Raw genomic sequence first — 22,477 nt, 5'->3', positions numbered from 1 at the left:
CAGGAGTTGTAGCTGCTGAGTGAGGGAGCTCTGTGGGAGCCCCAGGAGGGGGGAGCATGGAAAAACTGAGCTTGGCCCTGGGTGAGTTGGGGCGGGGAGGCCGCGGTTCACAGCGCTGCACAGAAGCTGCACAGAAGCCCCACGCCTGAGAGGAGGCGAGTCAAGGCCTTATTTATTCACGATCAGGCCACTGGCATTTGCCCACGCTTGCACTTTTTGCAAATGTCCCGTCGGGAAGACCCAGCTAAGGGCCTGGCCCACAGCACGTGCTCTGTGACTATCTATCTGTGAAATGAACGAAAGAATTTGATCCTTATGAAATGCAGGTCGTCCTGACTCCCAGACGGGGCTCCTTGAGGTTACCCAGAACTCTGCTGTCAGGGAGATGAGGAGGCCATGTGGACTGCAAAAGCACGTAGTCTTAGGATTTGGGATGACCTGGGTTTGAACCATTCCCTTATCCAGCCATCCATTCATTCTTTGCACAATTGTTAGCTGAATGTCCTCTAGATGCCTGGTGCTGTGTGACCTTTGGCAAATCACTTAACCTCTCTAAGCCTCAGTTTCTGCCTCTATAAAATGGGGATACGGTGCCACCTACCTTTCCAGGGTCGTTACATGGATTCAGTGAGATGCGGGAGGTAAAGCACATATGAAACCTGGGTCCTGGTAGATTGTCGTGGCTGTGATTGTGGACTGATGGTGGGTGTCGACGTGGGGACTTTGGTGCACTGAGAGAACTGGGAGGGTCTGGACGTAGTCTCACATTTGCTTGGAGAACTGTGCTATGAAAATATTAACCTGGGGCTAGTCGGTGGAGCAGGGACAGCTTGGGAGCCTGAATGGATAAGAGTGTCATGACACATGTCAGCTAGACAGGAGGGGGGTTAGGGGAGGACTGCCCCCATTTTTTTTTTAAGCCAGACCAGAAGGTCCCAGGGAAAGGTGTTCCCAGAACCGAGTGAGAATGAAAACCTTGAGCAGGAGCCTCCCCACAGAAGCAGGGGCCATGGGAGAACACAGCTGCAGCCAAATTATAGCACAGGGAGAGAAATAGCCTGTCCTCCCTTCTGTGCACTCTCTTTCTGGGGTCTCCCATTGGCCAAATCCAGCTGGAAGCTAGAGGTCAAGGAAGGCCAGGGTACAATCTGTAGAAGTCAGCTTCCCAGGGCACAGCATGGATCTGGGGAGTAAATGGAGAAGAACCAGCATGCACATGCCATCTCAGAATATGGGTATTATATTCCCATTTCACAGCTGGACAAACTGAGGCCTGGAGGTCCAGGGAGATGAAGTAACTCACTCAAGGCCATACAGAGCCGTATTGATGCCGAGAAGCTCTGTTCCAGCAGGTCCTTCCTAGGACAGAGGCTGGGGAAGTCTGGGTGCCCTGTGGGAATTCTTAGGAATAATCATTAGCTCAGATAATCAGAGAGGGAAGAGCCCTTTGAGGCTCCCTAACTACCCCCAACAGGTTACAGACACAGAGTCCAGGTGTAGAGATCAAAAGGACATTGCTCAGGGTCACACGGTAGTTAGCTGCACACCTAGGTTCGGACTTTGGTCTCCTAAACCCCAGGCCTATAACACCTCTCGTTGCTTACTGCCAGGGGCCATGCCAGCTAGCGCTGGTTTCTTTCTGCAGGGCTTGGCAGGCAGAGGCTCTTGTAGCTGGACACAAGGGTGGACTTGTTCCGTAGGATGGGGTTCCCCTAGATCTGGCTGTCAGAGGCCAGGACCTTGGGGGAAGCCCCGAGGGGTCTGCTTGGCTGTTTCCATGGCTCTGTTTGCATGCGCCTGGAGCCCAGGCCTCCTCCACCTCCCCCAGGCAGGCCTGAGCCCCCGCTCTGCTCCCCCTCAGCTCCGGGCCCTCTCAGAGGCCCCGTTGTTTGCAGCGTGAAGTGGAAAATCCCACCCCGGCCTCGTGAATCATCCCAGAGTCACCCGCTCAGGCTTCAGGCCCTGGAAAGAAATGGCAGCGTTTTTCCACTGCAGAGAGAACAGGCAGGGTCTCGGATCAGGGGAGAGGGGCCAGGGGGCACCCACCCATGCTTGCCACGAACAAAGTGGGCACTGAGTAGGGGAGGGTCCAGCCCATGGCTAGCACTGGGCAGCTGGCAGTCCCCACCCAGGTTGAAGGTCTGGAGTGAAGGGATTGGCCAGGCCCGAAGCTGGGGCTGGCCTGTCAAGGAGTCGGCCCGTGGGCTGACATCACCACGCTGGACCCTGGGTCCTGAGTGGCACTCAGAGTCTGCTCTGCAGATGTGGTGGATGAGGTCAGACTCTATCCTGGATGCCCCTATTTCTGGGGCAGAAGACATGCCAAGAGGGAGTGTCCAGGCCTCTGCAGCTGCAGCCCCACCAGGGTCCGTGAAGGAGCTGCACCCACGGAACCTGTTCCTCCCCAGAGTCCTGGACAAGCCCTTCACCCCGCTGGGCCTTGGCCTTCTCCTCTGTCACATGGGGAGAATCTTGCTTTTCCTCTTGACCTGATACGTAGCAGAGGAAATTACCCCCACCTTGGCCCTCCGCAATTCAGGAAATGCCAGTGCCAAGAAGGTTCCCGGATCTTTACTTCACAGATGCCCATAGAAGGGAAGGGACTTACTCAAGGCCACATACCTAGTTAGAGTCACACTTGACCAAGATTGTGTGGCAGCTGCGCAGGGTAGGAGAACAGTTCCAGGGGTCCTGGGTTTGAATCCAGGCGCTGCTTCTTGTTAGCTGTGTGGTACTGGGCAAGTCGCTTTACCTCTCTGAACCTCCCTCTGGCTTCTTATCTGTTGAAATGGTATGGTATCCCTACAGGGTGCTTCATCTCAGCCCCCTGCTTTTTCTTTAATTCTGGGTCCACTTGGGACAGTTGGGTCAAGGAGGGCCTCCTAAGAAGGGACATCTCTTACTGTCCCCTAGAAACAGATGTGAAGGAGGGTGGCTTAAAATTTTGAGTTGAGGACGTTCCAGAAGCTTGCTTAACAGAAATAACAGCTAACATTTTTTTGAGCATTAACTGGGTGCCAGACACCAGGATTAGCGCTTGTTATAGATTATATGTCGGCTAGGTGCTATTATTAACCTCATTTTACAGCAATAGAGACAAAGGCTTGGAGCCTGGAAATAGCTTTGCTCAAAGCCACCCAGCTAGTAAGTGGGGGGGTGGGGGTGCCCTACGTGAACCCAGGCCCTTGGCGTTCCACCGTACTCTATTGCCCAGAGACAGCTGGAGAGGGGAAGTAGGTAAGACTGGCACCCAGAGTCCAGAACCTGCAAAACCAGACAACTCCTCTACCCAGCCATTGAGCTCTGCCGACAGTTTGGCCAGAGGTCCCCAGATGCTCAGAGGTAGCTGGGACTCACCCGAGGTCACAAAATAGTCCCTCCTCTTTCTGCTCAGGGCTGTTGCCCAGTGACCTTGGTACCCATATCTGCCTGTCTGGATCTCTCCTCTGATTTTTATTCATGGACGAGCAAGCACGTGGTGTTCACAGGCCAGAACTGTGAGCCGAGGCTGCCCAGCGTGAGATCTGGATTAATTACCAGCCAAACCGGACTGGGTTTTCAACACCGATTTTAACTCTGGGCAGGAAACCTGGAATCTCGTTGATGGTTATTTGAAACAAATGAATTCCCCAGGCCTCACACATCCTCGAAAGCCTGGCTTCCTTTGAAGGCTTCAGGCACAGTTCTTCACATCAGGCGCTTAGTTAATCCTCATTTACTCCTTCGAGGTAGATGCAGCAGTCGTTGTTGGACTCATCTTAACAGGGAGCATCTGAGACTCAGATAAGTGGGAGGAACTGCAGGAAGTCTGCCGTTATTAAGTGGTAAAGACAGGATTTGAACAAAGACCAGCTCATGGTTTAGTAAGTCTGCTCGGCTGCCTCCCTTCCTGTGTAAAGAGAAAAGAGATGAAGATACACAGATGTTCCTTAAATGCTGAGCTTCAGCGTTAGGTCTTTCACTTGCGGGAAATGGGGAGCTCTTCAATGTTGTTGAGCAGGGGAGGACTTTTGGAAGGTGAATGAGGCTGTGTAGAGGAGGACTGCAGAAGGGAGGGAGTGGAGGAGAGAGTAGAGGCGGGGAGACCACTGAGGGGGCTGCTGCAGGTTCTTGGGGAGCGGTGATGAAGGCTGGACCATGCTGTGGCCATGGGAACAGATAGCACATTTGAGTGCCGGTTATGTACCAGGCACTGTGCTACACATTTATCATCTGTCATGTCATCCTTGGAATCCCATGGGGAGTGTTTTATTGCCTCCGTTTGTATGGGCATAAGCTGGCTAAAGACTTGCGCATTTTGTCAGTGACAGGCAGGGATCTGAACCCAGGCGCGTCTGATTCAAAAACGCGCGCCGTGCTCTGTGTGCTGTGCTGCCTCTTTGTGGGGCAGAGACACTTGGTGTGACCTTGGCCAAGTCCCTTCTCTGTTCTGATTCTGCAGAGAATTTGGCTGAGCTCTGAGGTTTCTGGCTGTTTTATTTTATCAAACGTTTGACTGAGCCCTGGGGATAGAAAGATGACTCATATCCCCTTAGTTCCTTTGAGGAGACCATCATCTGATGGGAGAGACAGGCTTCTAAGCAGATAATTCCCCAAGTAAGATAGTGGTCTTTAAAATAGAGGAAAAGAAGGGACTTTGTCCAACTTGGGGAAGGCTTTCTGGAGGAGGTGACACCCTAAGTTAGCTGGGTGATAAATGATGAGGGCTTCGGTGACTGAATAGTAGCTACCAAAGCCCAGAAGCTCCGAAGAGCATGAGTTTCTCAGGGAAGGGACCTCAGGGGACTCCTCCTCTGAGCCGTGGACTATCCATGCCCACAGCTGCAGGCGGGATTGTTGAATGACTGCTTGAGCCCATTCTCTGCTGCCAGTGAGCACTGTCTAATGCTGTCTGTCTTGTTTTTTCCTTAGGGTCCCCCTGGGCTGCCTGGGCTACCTGGAATCCCTGGTGCACTTGGGCCTCGGGTGAGTTATCTCACGCTGTCCTTTGGAACTCTTGTTGGCTCTTTTGGCCTGCGTCTCACTGCCCCCGAGGTCTCAGGTTTGCTGTGTGTCCTCAGGTTCTTCCCTCCCCATCTCTGGCACCCATAGTTTGCTTTATCCATTTGGAGTGGACTTAGGGCTCTCAGGCACGCTATATGGACAGATATGGCATGGAACAGCAATGACCTCTTGTAGGTCTCGGTTGTCCATTGGGGATATCACCCTTTGCAGCCTGGGGTGGGGAAGGTGGGGAAGCCTGAAGATCACATCCCCTCGGCTGATGGGCTTCAGTGTTTGTCCAGGAAAAAAGCTGACTTGGGGAATATATGGCCCTTGCATCCCTCTTCCTGTTTCTGCAGGGCTCTCCTGGGGTAGGGATGCGGACATAGGTACCTGGAGGGGCCGTGCCAGGGAGGAGTTGAGTTCCTCCTGCTGTAGAGAGGCCGGGCTTGGCAGGCTGCAGTGGCTCGCTGAGCTAGCCCAAGCCCCAGAGGGAAATAAAATAGCTCCTATGTGATGTCCTGGCACCTTCTTTTATACTGCCTTATTTGACCTCTCACGCCCACCCCAAGCTCCCATGGGACAGTGTGATCATTCTCATTTTAGAGATGAGGAAACTGAGTAGGAAACGGCAAAACCAGGACTGGAACCCAGGCTCTTACCCATATGCTGGAACCCTTGGAGATCCCCTTAGAGGGAGACCTACCTGCTTCCCTTAGAGGGCCGAGACCAACAGCACCCGGCATCTGTGCCCAGGCTGAATCAGCCTTTCCCACGCTGGGTGCCTGGTGAGGCCCTGGCAGAGATAGCTGCCTGGGGCATATTTTTAGCTCTGAGCCCAGCGAATGGTTCTGGTTATGCAATTACCCAAGCCTTAGTTCCCTCCAGACCTGGCCCTCTGCTCCCTGGGCCCAGGGCTCTGGAATCTGCCATCTGAAGCGGCATTTCTTCCTGGCTTCAGAGCCTTCATGAAGCACATGCCCCCTGGGGACCACATAGATATCGCAGAGGCTGCTAGCCCATGGGACCGTGCAGCCTGGGACCAGGATGAGGCCGTTGACCTAGGCAGCCTACTCCCTTCCCCAACCTCCTGAGCCCCTCAGCCTCTGCGGTTTTGCTCTGGCTGTCCTCCTTTGTAAACTCCTCCTCCATTCATGTCTAAGAGCAAACACCACCTTTATTTCTGGTGACCGCTCCCTTCTTGGAACTCCCGCAGTGGTTCCCCTGTTCCCTCTGGATGGCGTGGGTCATTTTCTCACAGCTCTCATTGACCACTGAACTCCGTTTGCTGAGCCACATGTGCAGGATCTCATTCCACCTTTCCAGCCATCCTGAGAAATAGGTTTCAATCTATTCCCATTTTACAGACGAGGAAACCGAGGCTCAGAAAGGTTTAGTTACTTCAGATAAAGTTAAAGAGAGTAAATGGCAGAGCCAGGATTGAACCCAGGTAGTCTGCCTCCAGAGCCTACCATTTTTTTTTTTTTTTTTTCCAGAGTCTTGCTCTGTCTCCCAGGTTGGAGTGCAATGGAGCAATCTGGGCTCACTGCAACCTCCACCTCCCAGGCTCAAGTGATTCTCCTGCCTCAGCCTCGCAAGTGGCTGGGATTACAAGCACATGCCCCCACACCCAGCTAATTTTTCGTATTTTTAGTAGAGATGGGGTTTCACCATGTTGGCCAAGCTGGTCTCAAACTCCTGACCTCAAGTGATCCACCTACCTCAGCTTCCCAAAGTGCTGGGATTACAAGTGTGAGCCACTGCACCTGGCCCAGAGCCTACCATCTTAAGCATCTATTGTGCTTATTTTTCTGGGTACTCACCTGAGCCCCTTCAGAGACAGGCCTTGGTTACCTCTCTGTCCTACGTGATGCCTAGCAGAGTGCCCTGCATGCAGCAGGTGCTGGGCAAATGATTGATGAAGAGTTTTAATCTAAGAGTCAAGAATATTTCCACCAAGAAGTTGTGGAATCTTAGGCAAGTCCCTTCCCTCCTCCTAGCCTCAGTTTCCCCATCTGTAAAGCCTGGGGTCATGGTAAGGCGTTTCTAAGTTTCCATCTAGCTCTGGGTGAATGACTTTCCTGACACACTTCTAGGCTCTTTCCCTGCAAGCCACCCCAGCCCCGCCGCCCGCCACCGTACCATCATCCTGTCTCTAGACTGGAAATTCCATGTATTATAAAATTCCAAAGATAATAGAATGCTGGATTAAACAATCCCAGCTCCTCTCTGCACAGATGGGGGCTCTGGAGGGGCTTAAGGAGGGGCATTCTTACCTGAGGTCGCCCAAAACTCTGTGTCTTGCCCCTTCCTACCTCCACATATTCCCCCAGCCCATGGAGGGATGTCGGGGAATCCCAGAGCCTCCCCCACCTGGCTTTCTAGGCTGCAGCATTTATAGAATCAGTCTGCTTGGCTTTCAGTCAACTATGTGCCTCGTTTCTCTGCAAGGCTGGAGAGGGGTGGGGACGGTGGGGGGGCAGGGAAACAGGAAGCCCCCACCTTCAGAAGCTGCAGATGGGGGAGCTGAGTGCTCTGGCCCACCATCTATGGGGCAGCTGGGGGCATGACTGGGGAGAGGCAGCCACCCCTGACCTTGTGCAGCCCACGCCTGGCTCTGGTGGAACTGGGTGTCACGAACCCCTCCTTCAACACCCCCTCCCAAACTCTGTCCAGTTCCCACTGAACTTGTGGTTAGACCTGGTTAGACCCCACGAGCCTGGGCTGGGGTGAACATCGGGGGGTGTTCCAGATTCCTTAGAGACTGCTGGGTCCCAGTCATTTACAGAACAGAGGGCGAGACCGAGGCTGGGGATTGCGAAGTGGGGCTCAGAACTGGGACCCAGTCTCGATGCTTCCAGGTTCTGTCGCGTGCCAGGAGACAGTGTTTGGTGGACTGCAGGGGAGGGCAGGAGGGCTGATTATTTTGGAAGGAGGGTCACAAGTGGCACTGAGAAACTCTCCAGGCTCAGTGTGCTCTGGACACTGTTCCTTCCCGGTGCATTCGGAGAAGGGGAGGGTCCCCGTTCAGGCATCAAGGAAGAGAGGAAGAGGGAGGTGCCTTGGTTGGAATGTGACAGGCTGCAGCTGGGAAGCTGGCCTCAGAGAGGGAAGAAGAAAGCAGTTCACACACAGTTAGCCCGATGAATCAAGAGGGGCAGGGACGAGGGCAGTGTGCCTAGAGGCTGACTGGGCGGGGAGGACCACTGGACCCTTTGGGGTGCTTCTCCTCACCTCCTATGCCCCAGATTATTCCTGCTAGACAAAAACCCTCAAGTATTACCCGACTCTTAGGGCTCTATTTATATTACTGGGCTGGAAGACTCTAGGCCAGGGCTCTTGCTGGAGAAAGTGGACGTAACAGGACCCAGCTGTTACAGAGGAACTTGGATATGGACTGGGAAAATCCAACACCATGAATAAACTCTGGACTTGAAACCACCAGGCCCTGGACCCTGATCTCACTTGGCCACAACTCTGCTGTATGACCTTGACCAAGCCTCCTGGACTCTCTGGGTCCAGTGTTCCCAGGTGCTCTGTGGTCTCTGGAAGACCTTGAAAGCTTGGAGCTTGCAGGGGTTTAAGGGTCTGATCACACGTTGTAGCCATGGGAGAGGTGCACCTTTGTTCACAAGAGGTCAAATGCATCCTTCTTGAGCTCTCAACTCCAAAGACTCATACAGAAGTCCAGCTGGGGCCAGCTGCCATGGCTCATGCCTGTAATCCCAGCACTTCAAGAGGCCAAGGCAGGAGGATTGCTTCAGGCCAGGAGTTCGAGACCAGCCTGGGCAATGTAGCAAGACTCCATCTCTACAAAAAAAAAATTAAAAATTAACCAAGTATGGTGGCCCATGCTGGGAGTCCCAACTACTCAGGAGGCTAAGGCGGGAGGATCTCTTGAGCCCAGGAGTTTGAGCCTGCAGTTAGCTACGATCATACAGCTACACTCTAGCCTAAGCCACAAAGCAAGACCCTGCCTCTAAAAAATAAAAGTCCACTTGAAGCTGGAGGAGCCCCAGAGGGTTCCCTGGAGGAGATGGCACTTTGAGCCAGGCATGAAGGATGGATCAGGTTTCAAGCAGAGGAGATGGATGAGAAAAGATGCTGCCAGATGAGAGAACATCATGGGCAAAGGCAATGAGGAGAGAAAGTACCAGATACATGGGAGGGAAGTGCATAGCTAAGAGTGGTTTGAGCCTGATGAAGCTGGGAAGGGCTGACGGGGCCAGGCTGAGAGAGTATGGAGAGGAGGTAAAATTTAGGGGTGAAGGACTTGTGCTCTGATATCCAGGTCCAGCTCTGCCTCTTAGCAGCTGGGTGATCTGAGACAGTTACAAACCTCTGTGAACATCAGCATCCTTGTCTTCAAAATAGTAATAACAATATGACCTACCTTCCCGGTTAATAGGATCAAATGAGATGGCACATGGGATGTGCTTCCCACGGGGCCAGGCACGGAGGGGGTGCTCCCAAAAGTAGGCTGAGTGGCCACGACAGTGTTGCTAGGGCTTGGTTTGGGGAGAAGATAATAAACCAGTGGGTGTAGGGAAGGTGCCAGGCATTGCAGTCAGAGGTGAGATGGCCCCTGTTTTTTGTCACCTTATTTGTTTTTGTTTCTTTTCTCTTTCAGGGTCCTCCTGGGCCTTATGGAAATCCAGGTCTCCCCGGCCCTCCTGGAGCCAAAGTGAGTATTTGCTGGAGATGTGGCCATGGAGTGGGTGCTGGGGTTGGAGCCATATTTGCGGTGCTTCCCAGGGGCGCCTGGCGGGTGCTGGGGTTGGAGCCATGTTTGAAGTGCTTCCCAGGGGCGCCTGGTGGGAGGGCTTCAGGGGCACTGAGGGGGATTCCCACCCAAGCCAGGATCACCCTCTGGACCCCTTTCCAGGGCTGGGCCCTGTGCCTGGTCTGGTGACACAGTGCTTCCGGCTGGGAGAGACTTGGGGGAGTCACGCAGTTGGAACCCAGAGCCTTCAGGGCAGTGGGCAGAGGGGTGATTTCTTGCTAAATAGGGAAGGCTGGCCTTGAATGTCAGACTAAGAACATAAGGCTTACCGTGTTGTAAGATGCATCCTGGGGAGGGATGTGGAAAGATCACGTTTTAGAAAGCTCACTAGATGCCATGAGGAAGATGAAGCGGGGGTGGGGAACCAGAGCCAGGGCCAGGAGACCAGGGGTGATACAGGGGAGAAAGGAGGCTAGTCCGGGCCAACTTAGGGGTGTGGGAGGAGGTAGAGTGGAAAGGATGGTGGTGGGTGCAAGGTGAGAGACAGTTACAAACACTAGACAGTTTTTACCTCCCTGATATTAGCCTTGGGGACTGAACTGGGTCCCAGGAGGGGGCTCAGATGATGTTGCATGTGGAAACATGTAGCCCGGTCAAGTGATCATTTATGGACAGATATTACGGAACTCAGGATTGCTCTGAGCTGGAGATAGAGCCGGGGGAGGCTGGCGCAGAAATGCCACTTCCCCCAGGGAGTCGTCTTGGAATACTCGAGTTCACTTTTAACGAGACCTTAGTGGCTGATGCTTTGATGATATGGGAACAGCACTTGCTGAGCTCTTCAGTCTGTTTCTGGAGCTCTGGCAGAGGGCAAGGTTGTTGGGGCACTGCATTGGAAGTGAGAAACTCAGAGCACCAAGGGGAGTGCCAGAGCCAGCAACATTTAGGTCATGGGAAAAGAAAGCTTGCGGAATGGCTGGAGAGATAAGAGGAGGGGAAGGAAGATGCTAAAGTCTCTGAAGCTAAGAGAGCAGTGCCTGTGCCAAAGGAGCTGTGGAGGGCAGACGGGCTTCTGGCTCAGGGGCCTCCCAATCCAGCCTGTGTCATCTGTGGGGTAACCAGGTGAAGCGCACCCCTGGGCTTTGGTTGGGCCAGGTCCAGGGCCATTCTTTGATAACCCAGCTGCAAAGGTTGAATGGCTTAAGGAAAGCCCTTAACTGATTGGCTCCAGGCCATGCACAGTGAGCTGCTGAGCAGCCGCTAAAGCCCAGCTCTCCTGAGTCACGGAGTAGGACTCCTTCTGGCCCATCAGCTTGCCTGGGAGCTTTGGACAGAGGTCTCATGTGGTAGTCCTGGGCGTATGGATCTGTGGTGCCAGAGTCTTGGGACAGAGCAGAGTGCAGGAGCACTGACCTCAGCCCCTCTAGATCTGTGACTCTAAGTCCAGGGCTGGGCTGGGTTCCTTTTTGGAAGGCAGGCAGTGGAGGCCTCAGGTGTCCAGTGCTTAGCAGCTGCCTGGAGGGGCTCTGGGCTTTCACAGGGCGAACACTGGTTATAGTACCAGCCATATACTGAACCCTTCCTGTGTGCCAGGCACTGTGCATGCATTTGATGTGGCTGGTCTCATTTGATCCCCACAAAGACCTAAAGAGATGGGTGGAGATACCGTACCCATCTACAGATGGGGAAACTGAGGCACGGGTCGATGAAGACATTGTCTAGGAAATGGCAGCGGAAGCTGCTCCCACGGGTCAGGCAGAGAGGCAGGAACTCATTTGGAGACTTCTGCTTTGCAGAGGCCATGGGTACATCAAGATGCCGAGCATCCCCAGCTGTTTTAAGTGGCCAGGCTTGCCCCTTCCTAGCCTGCTCTGGGACCAGTGGAGCCTGTCTCCTCCCACCCCCAGACTCACTCCCTGCTCCTGTGGTAGCAGATGCTCCATCAGCTCCTCCTGCTGGCCCTGCTCAGAGCACTGTGGGACCTCAGTGCCAGCACCATGGTAGCCCACCCCAATCTTGCTAACAGATGTGCCGTGGTAGGAGGAGGGCCTGCCAGCTGTTTCTCCTCGCATTCTGAGACACATCTCTGAGTGTGGCCACTGAGGCTTCTCCCTAGCAAGTGAGTTCTCCTGCCGCCACATGGGACTGGGAACCACGGACTCAGGGCCTCACGGACAGGACTCCCATTTACATCTGTGTATAGCAGACAAGGGTGTAGGTTCTATAAAATACACTGGAATCAGAGGCTGCTTCTCTCATTGGGACTTGCATAAAATGCCAGGGGGAAACATCTTGCCCTTTGCCTGGACACTTGGCCCTGACGCCAAGGGTGAACAGAGGGGGCCTCCAGGGAGGCTGGTTAGGTGGGAGGCCCAGGTAACTGGGCCAGGGCCCTAGGCTGATCTGTGGCATGGGCAGGAAAAGGTTAAAGCAGAGGCCCTCCCTGGATGGGAGTAATGACTTGGCTGAGATTGGATGAGAAAGCTGTGTGTCTGCATGAATGGGTGGGACCCTGGGAAGAGGGTCCTAGGGTCCTCAACTGTTCAGCAGATCCCCTTTGGGATGGGAGGTGACCTGGTGGGACTGTAGGGCTGGCTTCCCCCTAGGCCTGTGCTGGCCCCTGATGCTGAGCATCAGCAGCTGTTTTGAATGGCCAGGCTTGCCCCTGCCTAGCCCGCTCTGGGACCAGTGGAGCCTGTCTCCTCCCCGCGCCAGACTCACTCCCTGCTCCTGTGGTAGCAGACACTCCATCAGCTCCTCCTGCTGGCCCTGCTCAGAGCACTGTGGAACCTCAGTGCATGGTGTCTGGGGCCACCCATCCATTCATCCTCCTTCAGTCAACAAATGTGTATTGAGCACCCACTATGGGCTGTTGACAGATAAATCAGTCACACCCGGCAGGGCTTGCCCTGGGGGCACAGAACTGGATTAGCCCCATGCGGTCATCCCTTCAGTGCATCTCCGCCTTCAGGTGCTTATGGCCTAGTGGGAAGATGATCCCTCTGCTACACTGAAGGGTGGGAGAGATGGGTGGTTTGAGGAAGACCAAGAAAGAGAGAAACCTGAGGTGAGGGACCTCATCCCTCCTGAGAGTGCAGAAGAGTGAAAGTTCAGAGGGCCAAGGGACCTTGCCTGGATCATGGCTGGGCAGTGGGGGGACTGTATTTCAGATCCTTGGGTTTGCCTGCGAGAAGGAGCTTTGTCAGGGTGTCACAGCTGGTACAGGCCAGAGCCAGGCTGCATCCCATCTTCCTCCTCCAGAGCCCAAGGCTCTGCCCATCTACTATCTACCCACATATCCCATGTTCCAATCCAGCAGCGAAGGGAGCTCGTCAGCTCCAGCACAGAGTTGGATCCAGGACTTTGAGAATGAGGCAGAGAAGCTAGGACCCTGAGAGGATGTGTTTCCGCTTAGAGCGGTGCTGACCCGTGGCAGGTGCTGCAGAAGGGGCAGCTGTCGGCATGTGTGAGGCACTGGGGCTATCAGGGACACAGGCAGGCATGGTCCCTGCCCTTGGGGAGTGTAGAGATGAGCAAGAAAGAAAAACAAGCCAACCATATTGACAAGTGCAGACTTACACCATGATTAGGTCTCTAGGGCTCCACGTGAGAGGCCCGGGGTGCTCAGAGACCCCACGATATACGGATTGATCCTGTCCAGGAGGTGAGGGACACCTTCTCAGAGGGCAGGAAGGTTGAACCAAGGTCTGAAGTATAGTGGACACCTAGGCAAAGGGGCTGGAGGAGGCTGGCGAGGGCAACAGGCCTGGCAGTTGGTGGTATGATTTTTGGACTTTATCCAAAGAGCAGCTGGAAGACCTGAAAAGGATTTCAGCAGAATTGACATGACCGGATGAGGTTGGCAAATGTCATTTAGGCCATTTGAGAAGCAGAGCTTGGCTGGTGGCCAGTAGGAGGGTTGGAGCTGCCCCGGGGCAGGGTGCTGATGCTGGACCATGGTGGAGTCAGGCGGGATGCAGGTCCTTGGTGCAAATGAGGAGCTCTAGGGCAGAGGTGGGGGTCTCTTTCTGGAGAGGGAAGCTAGTGCTCCCCACCAGTACTCCCTGCACTGGGCCATGAGGCTGCTGGTCCCACTCTTGGGCAGCTAGCCACCTTGTCTCTGGTCTGGTCCACTTGGTCTGCAGTGAACTAGCCAGGATGACTATGGCCCTTGGACACTGGGAAAGAGAAGTGGTCAGCAGAGGGCAGGCTCCATGGCCCAGGTGGCTGCTGGCAGAGCTGATGTGAACTTTACCTTTCCTCTTCCTCTAATGTTCCTTCCTTTGGACCAGGCCCTGTGCTGGGCACTTGAGATCAGACATGGAATATACAGGGGGCTTCCAGCCCAGACTATTATAATCCTTTGTGATTTAGTGCTCATTTGTCTCATCCCCTCTCTGGGCCTCAGCCACCCAAGGAAAATGTGGAGAAGTTCAGAAGATATCAAGAAGAAAGTGAGCTACCTGTAGTGGTCCTGCCCAGTAATAAGCTCTGAGAGCATTTTGAGCAACCTTTGGGCCAGGCCCTGGCCAAGAGCTTTATATACTTTGCAGAGCAGGTATTATTACCCCCATTTTACAGATGAGGAAATAGGTCCAAGGCGGCCAAGTATCTTGCCCAGAGTCACATTTCTGGTAAGTGGCAGAGCAAGCATTCAAACCCTCAGCTGTCTGACCTCAAGGTGACAATGTAGCCCTAACTCCACAGCTCTCTGGTCTTCCCTGTGTGTGTCATATATGTGAGTGTGGATCCACTCTGTTGTGGCTGGGTATCTGGCCTTCCTCACTTAACAATTATTGTGAACATTCTCCTGTGTTAGCCAATTGGCATCCATCACATATGATTTAATGGCTTCATGGCATTCTATTAACACTAATATCCCATGCTTTATATAACGTACTCCATTTGTAAAAAAAATCAGTTTCACTTTGAATTAATATACAAATATTATCTTGATTAACATGACTGTATATAAATGTTAGAATATCTCCAATTATTTCATTAGGATAAGTTCATCAAAAACAGAATTGCTAATGTGGTCTCAGGAGTCAGTGTGCCCGAGTTTGAATCCTGGCTCTACTGATGCAGAGCAGACAAGCTCCAAATTGGGGATTAGCCTGGGAGGGTTCTTGGCTTCACTCAGGAAAGAATTCAAGAGCGAGCTCATGGTAGAAGAAAACAGCTCTATTGATGTGGCAGAACAGCTCCGTGACTGCTCGGGCAGAGCAGGGCTACCCCATAGGCAGTGTGCTGACCGTAACAGTTCAGAGGCAGTTCTGCAGTCATATTTATGCCCACCTTTAATTGTATGCAAATTAAGAGGCAGAATATGCAGAAATTTCTAGGAAAGGGGTGGTAACTTCCAGGTCATCAGGTCATTGCCATGGAAAGGGGCAGTAACTTTCAGGTTGTCATAACAATGGTAAACTAACATGGCACACTAGTGGGCAGGTGTTATGGAAAAGTGATTCTACCTCATGCCTGTTTTAGCTGGTCCTCAGTTAGGTCCCAAGTCCAAGCCCTGCCTCCAGAGTCAAGTCTCATCTCCCACCTCACTACCATTTGCTGGTTGCATGACTTTGGGCAAGTTACTTAAAACTCGGAGGGCCTCGGGTTCCACTTCTGTAAAACAAGGAAGATCATAGTTCATACCTCACTATGTGTGTGTGTATGTGCATTTATATATGTATATGTGGACATATATCGAGACATATACCAAGATATATTTGTATATACATACACATGCAATATACACATATATGCCAATGATTTATCATATGCCTTGCACATGAGAGACATATGAGTGTTTAGCTGTTATTTTATTAGCAAATTGCCTTCTAGAAAGGTTAAACTGATTTATGCTCCTGCTAGCATTAAAGGAAGATATTTTTAAAAGAAGATAATTTATTATCATTTTCACTTCATTGATCGTCTATGAGATGTATGTTTTTCTTAAATCTCTTTTCCATTTATACTTCACCACTTACGAGTTGGTTTATTTTGGAAGGTTGGGATGTTGCCATTTGTTATTGGTTTGTAAGCATTGTTTTGAGGTTATTAAGGCTTTGTCCACCTTACAAATATTTTCTAGTTTGTTGTTTGCTTCTTAAGAGTATTCATGATGATTTTCACAAATAGAAATGTTATCCTTTTAAAAAATATGTCAGATAATCTCAGGAGGGCTCTATTGATCTGTAAAATCTGTGGTTCTTTATTTTGCTTTTATACCTAGAAATGTTTTTCCTATTTTAAGATCAGATAGGTATTCAATTATATTCCTTGTCATTTCATAATATCTCTTGTACTCTTAAAAAATTTAAACCATCTGGAATTCATCTTAATGGGGGTGGTGGAAATGAAGTTGGGTTCCAGCATTATTTTTCCTCCAATAGTTAACCACTTGTTAAACATCTTTCCTCCACTGGTTACTCTATAATAGACAAGGATCTAATACAAGCCATTGTGTTATGTTTCATTGTTTATTTATTTTTATGCTAGTAAAATGCCAATTATATGACATTTACTATCTTTGTACTATGTATCCTTCTTCTTCTCTTTATTTAAAACATTTCTGGCTATTTATTCTGTCAGATGAACCTTACGCCTATCTTAACAATTTCCTTGAAAAAACGCTTGGGCTTTTTACTGGAATTGTAATTAAATACATATATTAATTTGGGAAGAATTAACATCTTTAAAATATTACATTTTTCTATCTAAAAATATGGCATGTCTTCCTATTTGGTTGAAGTTCTACAATGTCTCTTAGTAAACTTTAATGGTTTTTATTACATAAGCCCTGTACATTTCTTATTAGGTTTATACTTAGTTTCTGCTGTCATGAATGGAATATTCTCCCCATTGTATTTTCTAGATAGCTCTCATCTAGTGAAAATAACTATTAATTTTTGTATTTTTTTTATTTTTGTATTTAATTTATAACCATCCCCTTACTAAATCACCTTATTAATTCTATTAGTATTTCAGTTGGTTCTCCTGGATTTTATAGATAGGTATTCATATTATTTGCAGAAAAGAACATATTGTTGTCTCATTTTCCTCAAAGATTAGTAGTTCTTATTTATTTTTCCTGCCTTATTGCATTGTCCAGAACTTCTAGACCCATGAAAATAGTCGTAGTGACAGTGGGAGGCCTGGTGAAAATTCAGAGAAAGTTCTGGGGCTGGAGCCAGATTTGACCCATTCCTATCCCTACCATTGTCTCTTGAGACTCTGTTCACTCAATTGCTCATTTGTGAAACATTTTATGATGACTTCTCTGAGCCAGGCCCTGTGCTGGATACTGAAACCAAGGATGGCTTATATAGGAGGCTTCCAGCCCGGAATTTCTCAATATTCATTAATTTATTTGTTTGTTTGAGACAGGGTCTTGCTCTGTCCTCCAGGCTGGAGTGCAGTGGTGCTATCAGAGCTCACTGCAGCCTCAACCTCCCGGACTCCAGCAGTCCTCCCACCCAGCCTCCCAAGTAGCTGGGACTAAGGTGTGCACCACCACACCCAGCTAAATTTTTTGCTTTTGTAGATACATGGTCTCACTTTGTTGCCCAGGCTGGTCTAGAACTCCTGGGCTCAAGTGATCCTCCTTCCTTGGCCTCTTAAAGTGTTGGGATTACAGGCGTGAGCCACCATGCCTAGCCAGAATTTCCAAATCTTTTGTGATTTATTCCTCCCTTGTCTCACCCCATCTCTGGGCCTCAGCCACCCGAGCCTTCTGTTCTATTTCCCAACCCAACCTGCAGGAAAGGTGTTCACCGTAGTTCCCATTCCTGCTATGTTCTTGGCACTTAAGGCTCCCATCTGTCTTCTAGTACCACCTGGCTCTGTTAACTAATCCAGGCAGAGTCTGCCATTTCACATACAGAGAGGGAAAGTGGCTTGCTCAAGGTCACACAGGCTCTGTCACGGTCACACAAGCTCATTGGCTGGAGAGCTGGTCTGACAACAAGATTCTTGTTCCTGTGAAGGTGTAAATGGTTAGTTGGACTTTGTATATAACTTATATTTCTTATTGGAAGATTTGCAGGAGCCTGGCTGGGAAGACATATAGTGTGCTCTATCCCAGAAGTCATACCTTCACCCATCTAGAGGTACCTTGAGCATCCCTTGAGCTGCCACTTCATCTGGTTCCTCCTGGTCTTTTTCCAGCCTCAACTTACAAAACCTGTAACTCCCTTTAAGGATTTACCTCTGTTTAGGTGAAGTTCTCTCCAGTTTCTTCCTATCCTCCCCTTACCACTGGATTGTAGTTTTTCATCTGCAGTATATCAAAATGTAAAGAGTTCAGGCTCTGGAACCAGACTGCAAGAACCTAAATCCCACTTTCTTTTTTTTTTTTTTTTTTTAATTTTTATTTTAAGTTTCGGGCCACATGTGCAGGATGTGTGGGTTTGTTATATAGGGAAACGTGTGTCATGGTGGTTTGCTGTACCTATCAACCCATCACCTAGGTATTAAGCACAGCATGCATTAGCTGTTTTTCCTAATGCTCTCCCTACCCCTACTCCCCTGCCGCCGAGAGGCCCTAGTGTATGTTGTTCCTTCCCAATGCGTCCATGTGTTCTCATTGTTCAGCTCCCACTTATGAGTGAGAGCAGACAGTATTTGGTTTTCTGTCCCTGCATTAGTTTGCTTAGGATAATGGTTTCTTCATCCATGTCCCAGCAAAGGACATGATTTCATTCCTTTTTATGGCTGCATAGTACTCCATGATGTATATGTACCATATTTTCTTTATCCAGTCTCTATTGTTGATGGGCATTTAGGTTGATTCCATGTCTTTGCTATTGTGAATAGTGCTGCAATGGATATACACATGCATGTATCTTTGTAATGGAATGACTAAATCCCACTTTCTAATTGTATGACCTTGGACAGGTGACTTATTCCTGCTGTGCCTTAGCTTTCTCTTCTGTAAAAGGGGGATAGTAATCGTTGCCGCCTTATGGATTTGGAGGATTAAATGAGTTAATATGTGTCCAGGGCTTAGAAGAGCACTCAGTAAATATTAATGTTTATCATCATCACCGGTTTCTCTGGTTTGCCCCTCATGGTCACGAGTGTGTCTGTTCCCCACCATGGCATTCCCTGCCTTCTGCTCATCTTGAGACTTGGCTTGTAGCATCTGTACTTGGAGGGTATCATACTCAGGCAGGCATTGCATCTCAAGCACTGTGCTGGCTGCTGAGAATGCAGAGAGAAATCCATCAATAACTAAAATGCCCTGGGAAAGGACCTTGGGCAAGGGAACAAGTCATCATTTTGGATCTCAGTTTCCTTTTTTTGTAAGATAACAGAATAGGATACATGAAGGCCCAGTCCTGAAAGCTGGTTAAGCCCAGCTCCTCTATCAGCTACAGATCGAGGTGGGCACAGGCTGGCTGAGAAAGAGCTGCTGTCCTTTTTTGGCCATTGGAATCCTCGGTAGGCCTAGGCCTGGCCTTGTACCATGGACATAAAAGGCATTGAGCTGGGCTTCTGAACAGCCCAGGGTGGGAGGGGATCCAGGAGGAGCAGCTGCAGTGCAAGGTGAATCCCAGAGGTGAGGTTCTGCAGAAGATACGACCTAGAGGGGCCCAGGTGGACAGAGTTGGGGTTCTGGGGACTTTTAGCCTTGGGTAGCTGGGGGGAGGGGGAGTGTGGGAGAAGCACCCAGGTCTCCCATTTGCAAATGGGGCTTTGAAATCAGACCTAGCCTGGGGACGGACTCAGCCTTTGTCTCTTCCCTGCCAGGGAACGCCAGCCCAGGCTGGGATTTGGCTTCTCTGAACCCGCCTTTGTCCTTCCTTGGAACGAATGGGTGCTATGAGGACTAAAGGAGTTGGTGCACAGAGTGGGGCTAGCTCAGTGTCTGTGCATAGTAGGTGAACAGCAAAAGCTCATTCCTTTCCCTCCTAGAGGCACTTTCCAGTTCAGAATGCAGTGATATCTGGTGGAGGGTGACCGAGTCAGGATTTGGAACATCTGAGTTCTAACGAAGAAAAGAACCAAGTGGGGATTAATTAAAGTTGCCCAAACCACCCCTCCCATGTGTCACGGTCATTATCCCACTGGCTCCTTGCCTGGAAACCTGGGAAGCTGGCGTGTGTTTGTGTGTTTGGGTGCGCGCGTGCATGTGTGTGTGTGCGCGTGTGTGTGTGTGTGCACGGGTGTGCTTGTGTGGTCCCCATTTTAAAGGTGAGGGAGCTGAGGCTCAGGAAGGTGCAGTGACTTGCCTGAGGTCCCACTGTGAGTCTGGCAGGTCCAGGACTTCTGACTCTGGGCCCAGCTGAGGCAGGGAGGGGAGAGGGCTCAAGGTGGGATAGGAATGGGGACAAAGATTAGGACCTCTTAGAAGGTGACACAGGGTGGACCAACTTTCCACAGGGCTGTTTCCTGAGTCATCTGATCAGGTTTGGCCAAAGGAGAGGAGCCGCAGCCAGGAGCACCCCGTGAGAGACGCGGCTGGTGAATCTGTGGGCCCTTTTCCTGAGCCCCATGCTCTCCGGAGCCAGGATCTGTGTAACAGGAACTGTCCCTACACTAGGAACAAAGAGTGCTTGCCTCTGACTGGGGACTCACTGCTTGTCAGTTTCTCGTCAAGTTACTGCCTATTCTAACCCAGCCGGAGCCAGGGCATCCCGGAATGCAGGTCTGGGAGTCACCAATCAGGGTTATAATCTCAGTTCTGCCAATGCCTCATCTTGAGGCCCTAGACAGTCCCTTTCCTTCTCCTGGCCTTAGTTTTCCCAAATATATTATGGGAGGAATAATGCTTCCCTTGCCTCACTAGACTGTAGGAATCTAGTGAGGTGAGGGATACTGTCAACTGCGAAGGGCCGTACACATGTGTGAGTGGCTGTTCGTGCATTGAACCTCATGTAGAAACCAATGAGATGGATATCAACATTCTGGAAAATCAAAAAGTATTGACATGCCTCTTGGACATGTCTTTCAGAAACCCCTGAGAGCCCCAGGGGAGCAAGCCAGGAGACAGTCCTGGCCATGTGCACAGGCAAAGAGACACTGGTCACCTGGAGGATGGGCACAGAGCTCTATAAGTAGGATGTGGAGGACACATTCCAGCTGTGAACTGAAGAATGTTTGTGGTTTGGCTAATGATGGTTGGAGAAAGGGTTTCTAGGTGCAGGTGACTGCCTGAGCAACAGCCTGGTGGCAGGACAGTGTGGGACATGGCTGGGGAGTGGGCTGTGGTTTGAGGATAGAGCAGAGGGACCCTCTCTGTGGGTTTGGCTGCTGAAAGGAGAGCAGAGTCTAGATAGGGTGCCTGGGACGGGTTGGATTACAGAAGACTTGGGATAGCAGAAGGAGGAATTTGGACTTTGTCACCCCGCAGTCAGGGGGAGCTATGGAAGGTGTTAGAGCAGGGGAGTAGTGGAATTGGAGAAGACCCTCTGGAGGTGTGTGAGTGGGAGGATGGATGGGAAGGCATTTAAGCAAGGGAGCAGGGCTTTGAGCAGAGTTTGTGGGGAGACAGACATCCTCTCTAGATGACTTGGTGGCCAAAGTGGAATTGTTTTTGTTTCAGGGACAGAAAGGGGACCCAGGGCTCTCACCAGGAAAGGCCCACGATGGGGCAAAGGTAGGTTTCCAGGGACCCCAGTTCTCAGGGAAAAGGGGAGCGGACAATAGTGAAATCACCACACTCTGCGGCTAGCCGTCCTGGCGGAGGCCATGCATGGCAGAGGCAGTGAGGTGGGAACATCTAGAACGGTCAGGGTGTGGTGTGGTTTTTTTCCTTGAAGCCCTTTAGCCTCTCTCAACACCAAACCCACCCAAGGTTATTCCCAGCCACCTTCTTTCCAAAGTGCAACAAACAAAACTGACAAAAGGTTTCTCCTATGGACACACTCTTGGTGGATGTCCTTTTGCCTAATGTCCTGCATGGCTTTCTGCAGGGCCTGCTAGGTGACCGTGGGCATCCAGAAGTTTCTTGGTAGCACGTGGCCAGGAAGCTTCCCATAGACACTCAAAGCCTTTCCTGAGGTTAACTCCAGCAGACGGGTGTGTGGATTTCTAGGAGGCTGGAGATTCAGGGCTCCCTACCTCTGAAGGGCTACGAAACCAGGTTTGCCTGCAGAAGGTAAAACACTTTGGCTAAAGGCTTTCATCCATCTCTGAAGCATCCACCCCATAAACTGAGCAAGGGACTTGGAGAGGGTGCAGGACAGATGGGAAGAGGGGAGCCCAGAACTCCACATGAGATTGTCCAACGTGTCAGTCTTCCAGGCACAGACACCCTGGAAGCAATGCCCAGGTCTGCCTGGCTTCCTTCTGGACACAGCCCTAGAGCCATCCCAATGGATTGAACACTGCTTCTCAGCCCAGCCTCCTGTGCTTAAAGGCACCTAGAATTGGCTGCTTTCTTTGATTTCCCCAAGACACGGGTGGCTTATTTATTGCTTCACATCCTCACTGCTAGGTGTTTGCCCTTAGCACGTATTTACTGGGTGACCCAGGGTCCCAGGAGAGTGTTCCCATATACCACCACTTGACCCCCATCAGAACCCCATGAGCCAGGGCAGATGGGCCCAGCTTACAGATGAGAAAATGGAGGCCCAGGCAGGGGTGGCTTGCTGGAGGTCATGCAGCTGGTAAGTGGCAAAATGAGATCGGCACCCGGGAGCCCAGGCTTCTCTCCTGCTCCTGCGTGGCCTGTTCTCAGGTCTTGGGGTGGTGGCAGAAATGTCCCCCTGCTTGACCAGCGGCATGCCCAGCAATGGGAAGGTGTCTCAGGACTGCAGGGAGAGATGA

General features: G+C 51.0%; 1 protein-coding gene across 1 annotated transcript in view; it reads left to right on the top strand.

Annotated features, from left to right (window-relative positions):
* COL27A1 (collagen, type XXVII, alpha 1) overlaps positions 1-22,477 on the top strand; it is a 173,099-nt gene that overhangs the window by 23,216 nt on the left and 127,406 nt on the right. The window contains exons 4-6 of the mRNA XM_011998515.1: positions 4,912-4,965; positions 9,614-9,667; positions 21,252-21,305. Of these exons, the coding sequence (XP_011853905.1) occupies positions 4,912-4,965; positions 9,614-9,667; positions 21,252-21,305 (162 nt within the window). The remainder of the gene's footprint in view (positions 1-4,911; positions 4,966-9,613; positions 9,668-21,251; positions 21,306-22,477) is intronic.

This window comes from Mandrillus leucophaeus, unplaced genomic scaffold, assembly GCF_000951045.1.
Source record: "Mandrillus leucophaeus isolate KB7577 unplaced genomic scaffold, Mleu.le_1.0 Scaffold572, whole genome shotgun sequence".
NCBI lineage: Eukaryota > Metazoa > Chordata > Mammalia > Primates > Cercopithecidae > Mandrillus > Mandrillus leucophaeus.
The sequence above is the reverse complement of the archived record's forward strand: the minus strand, read 5'-3'. Positions and strand labels throughout refer to the sequence as shown.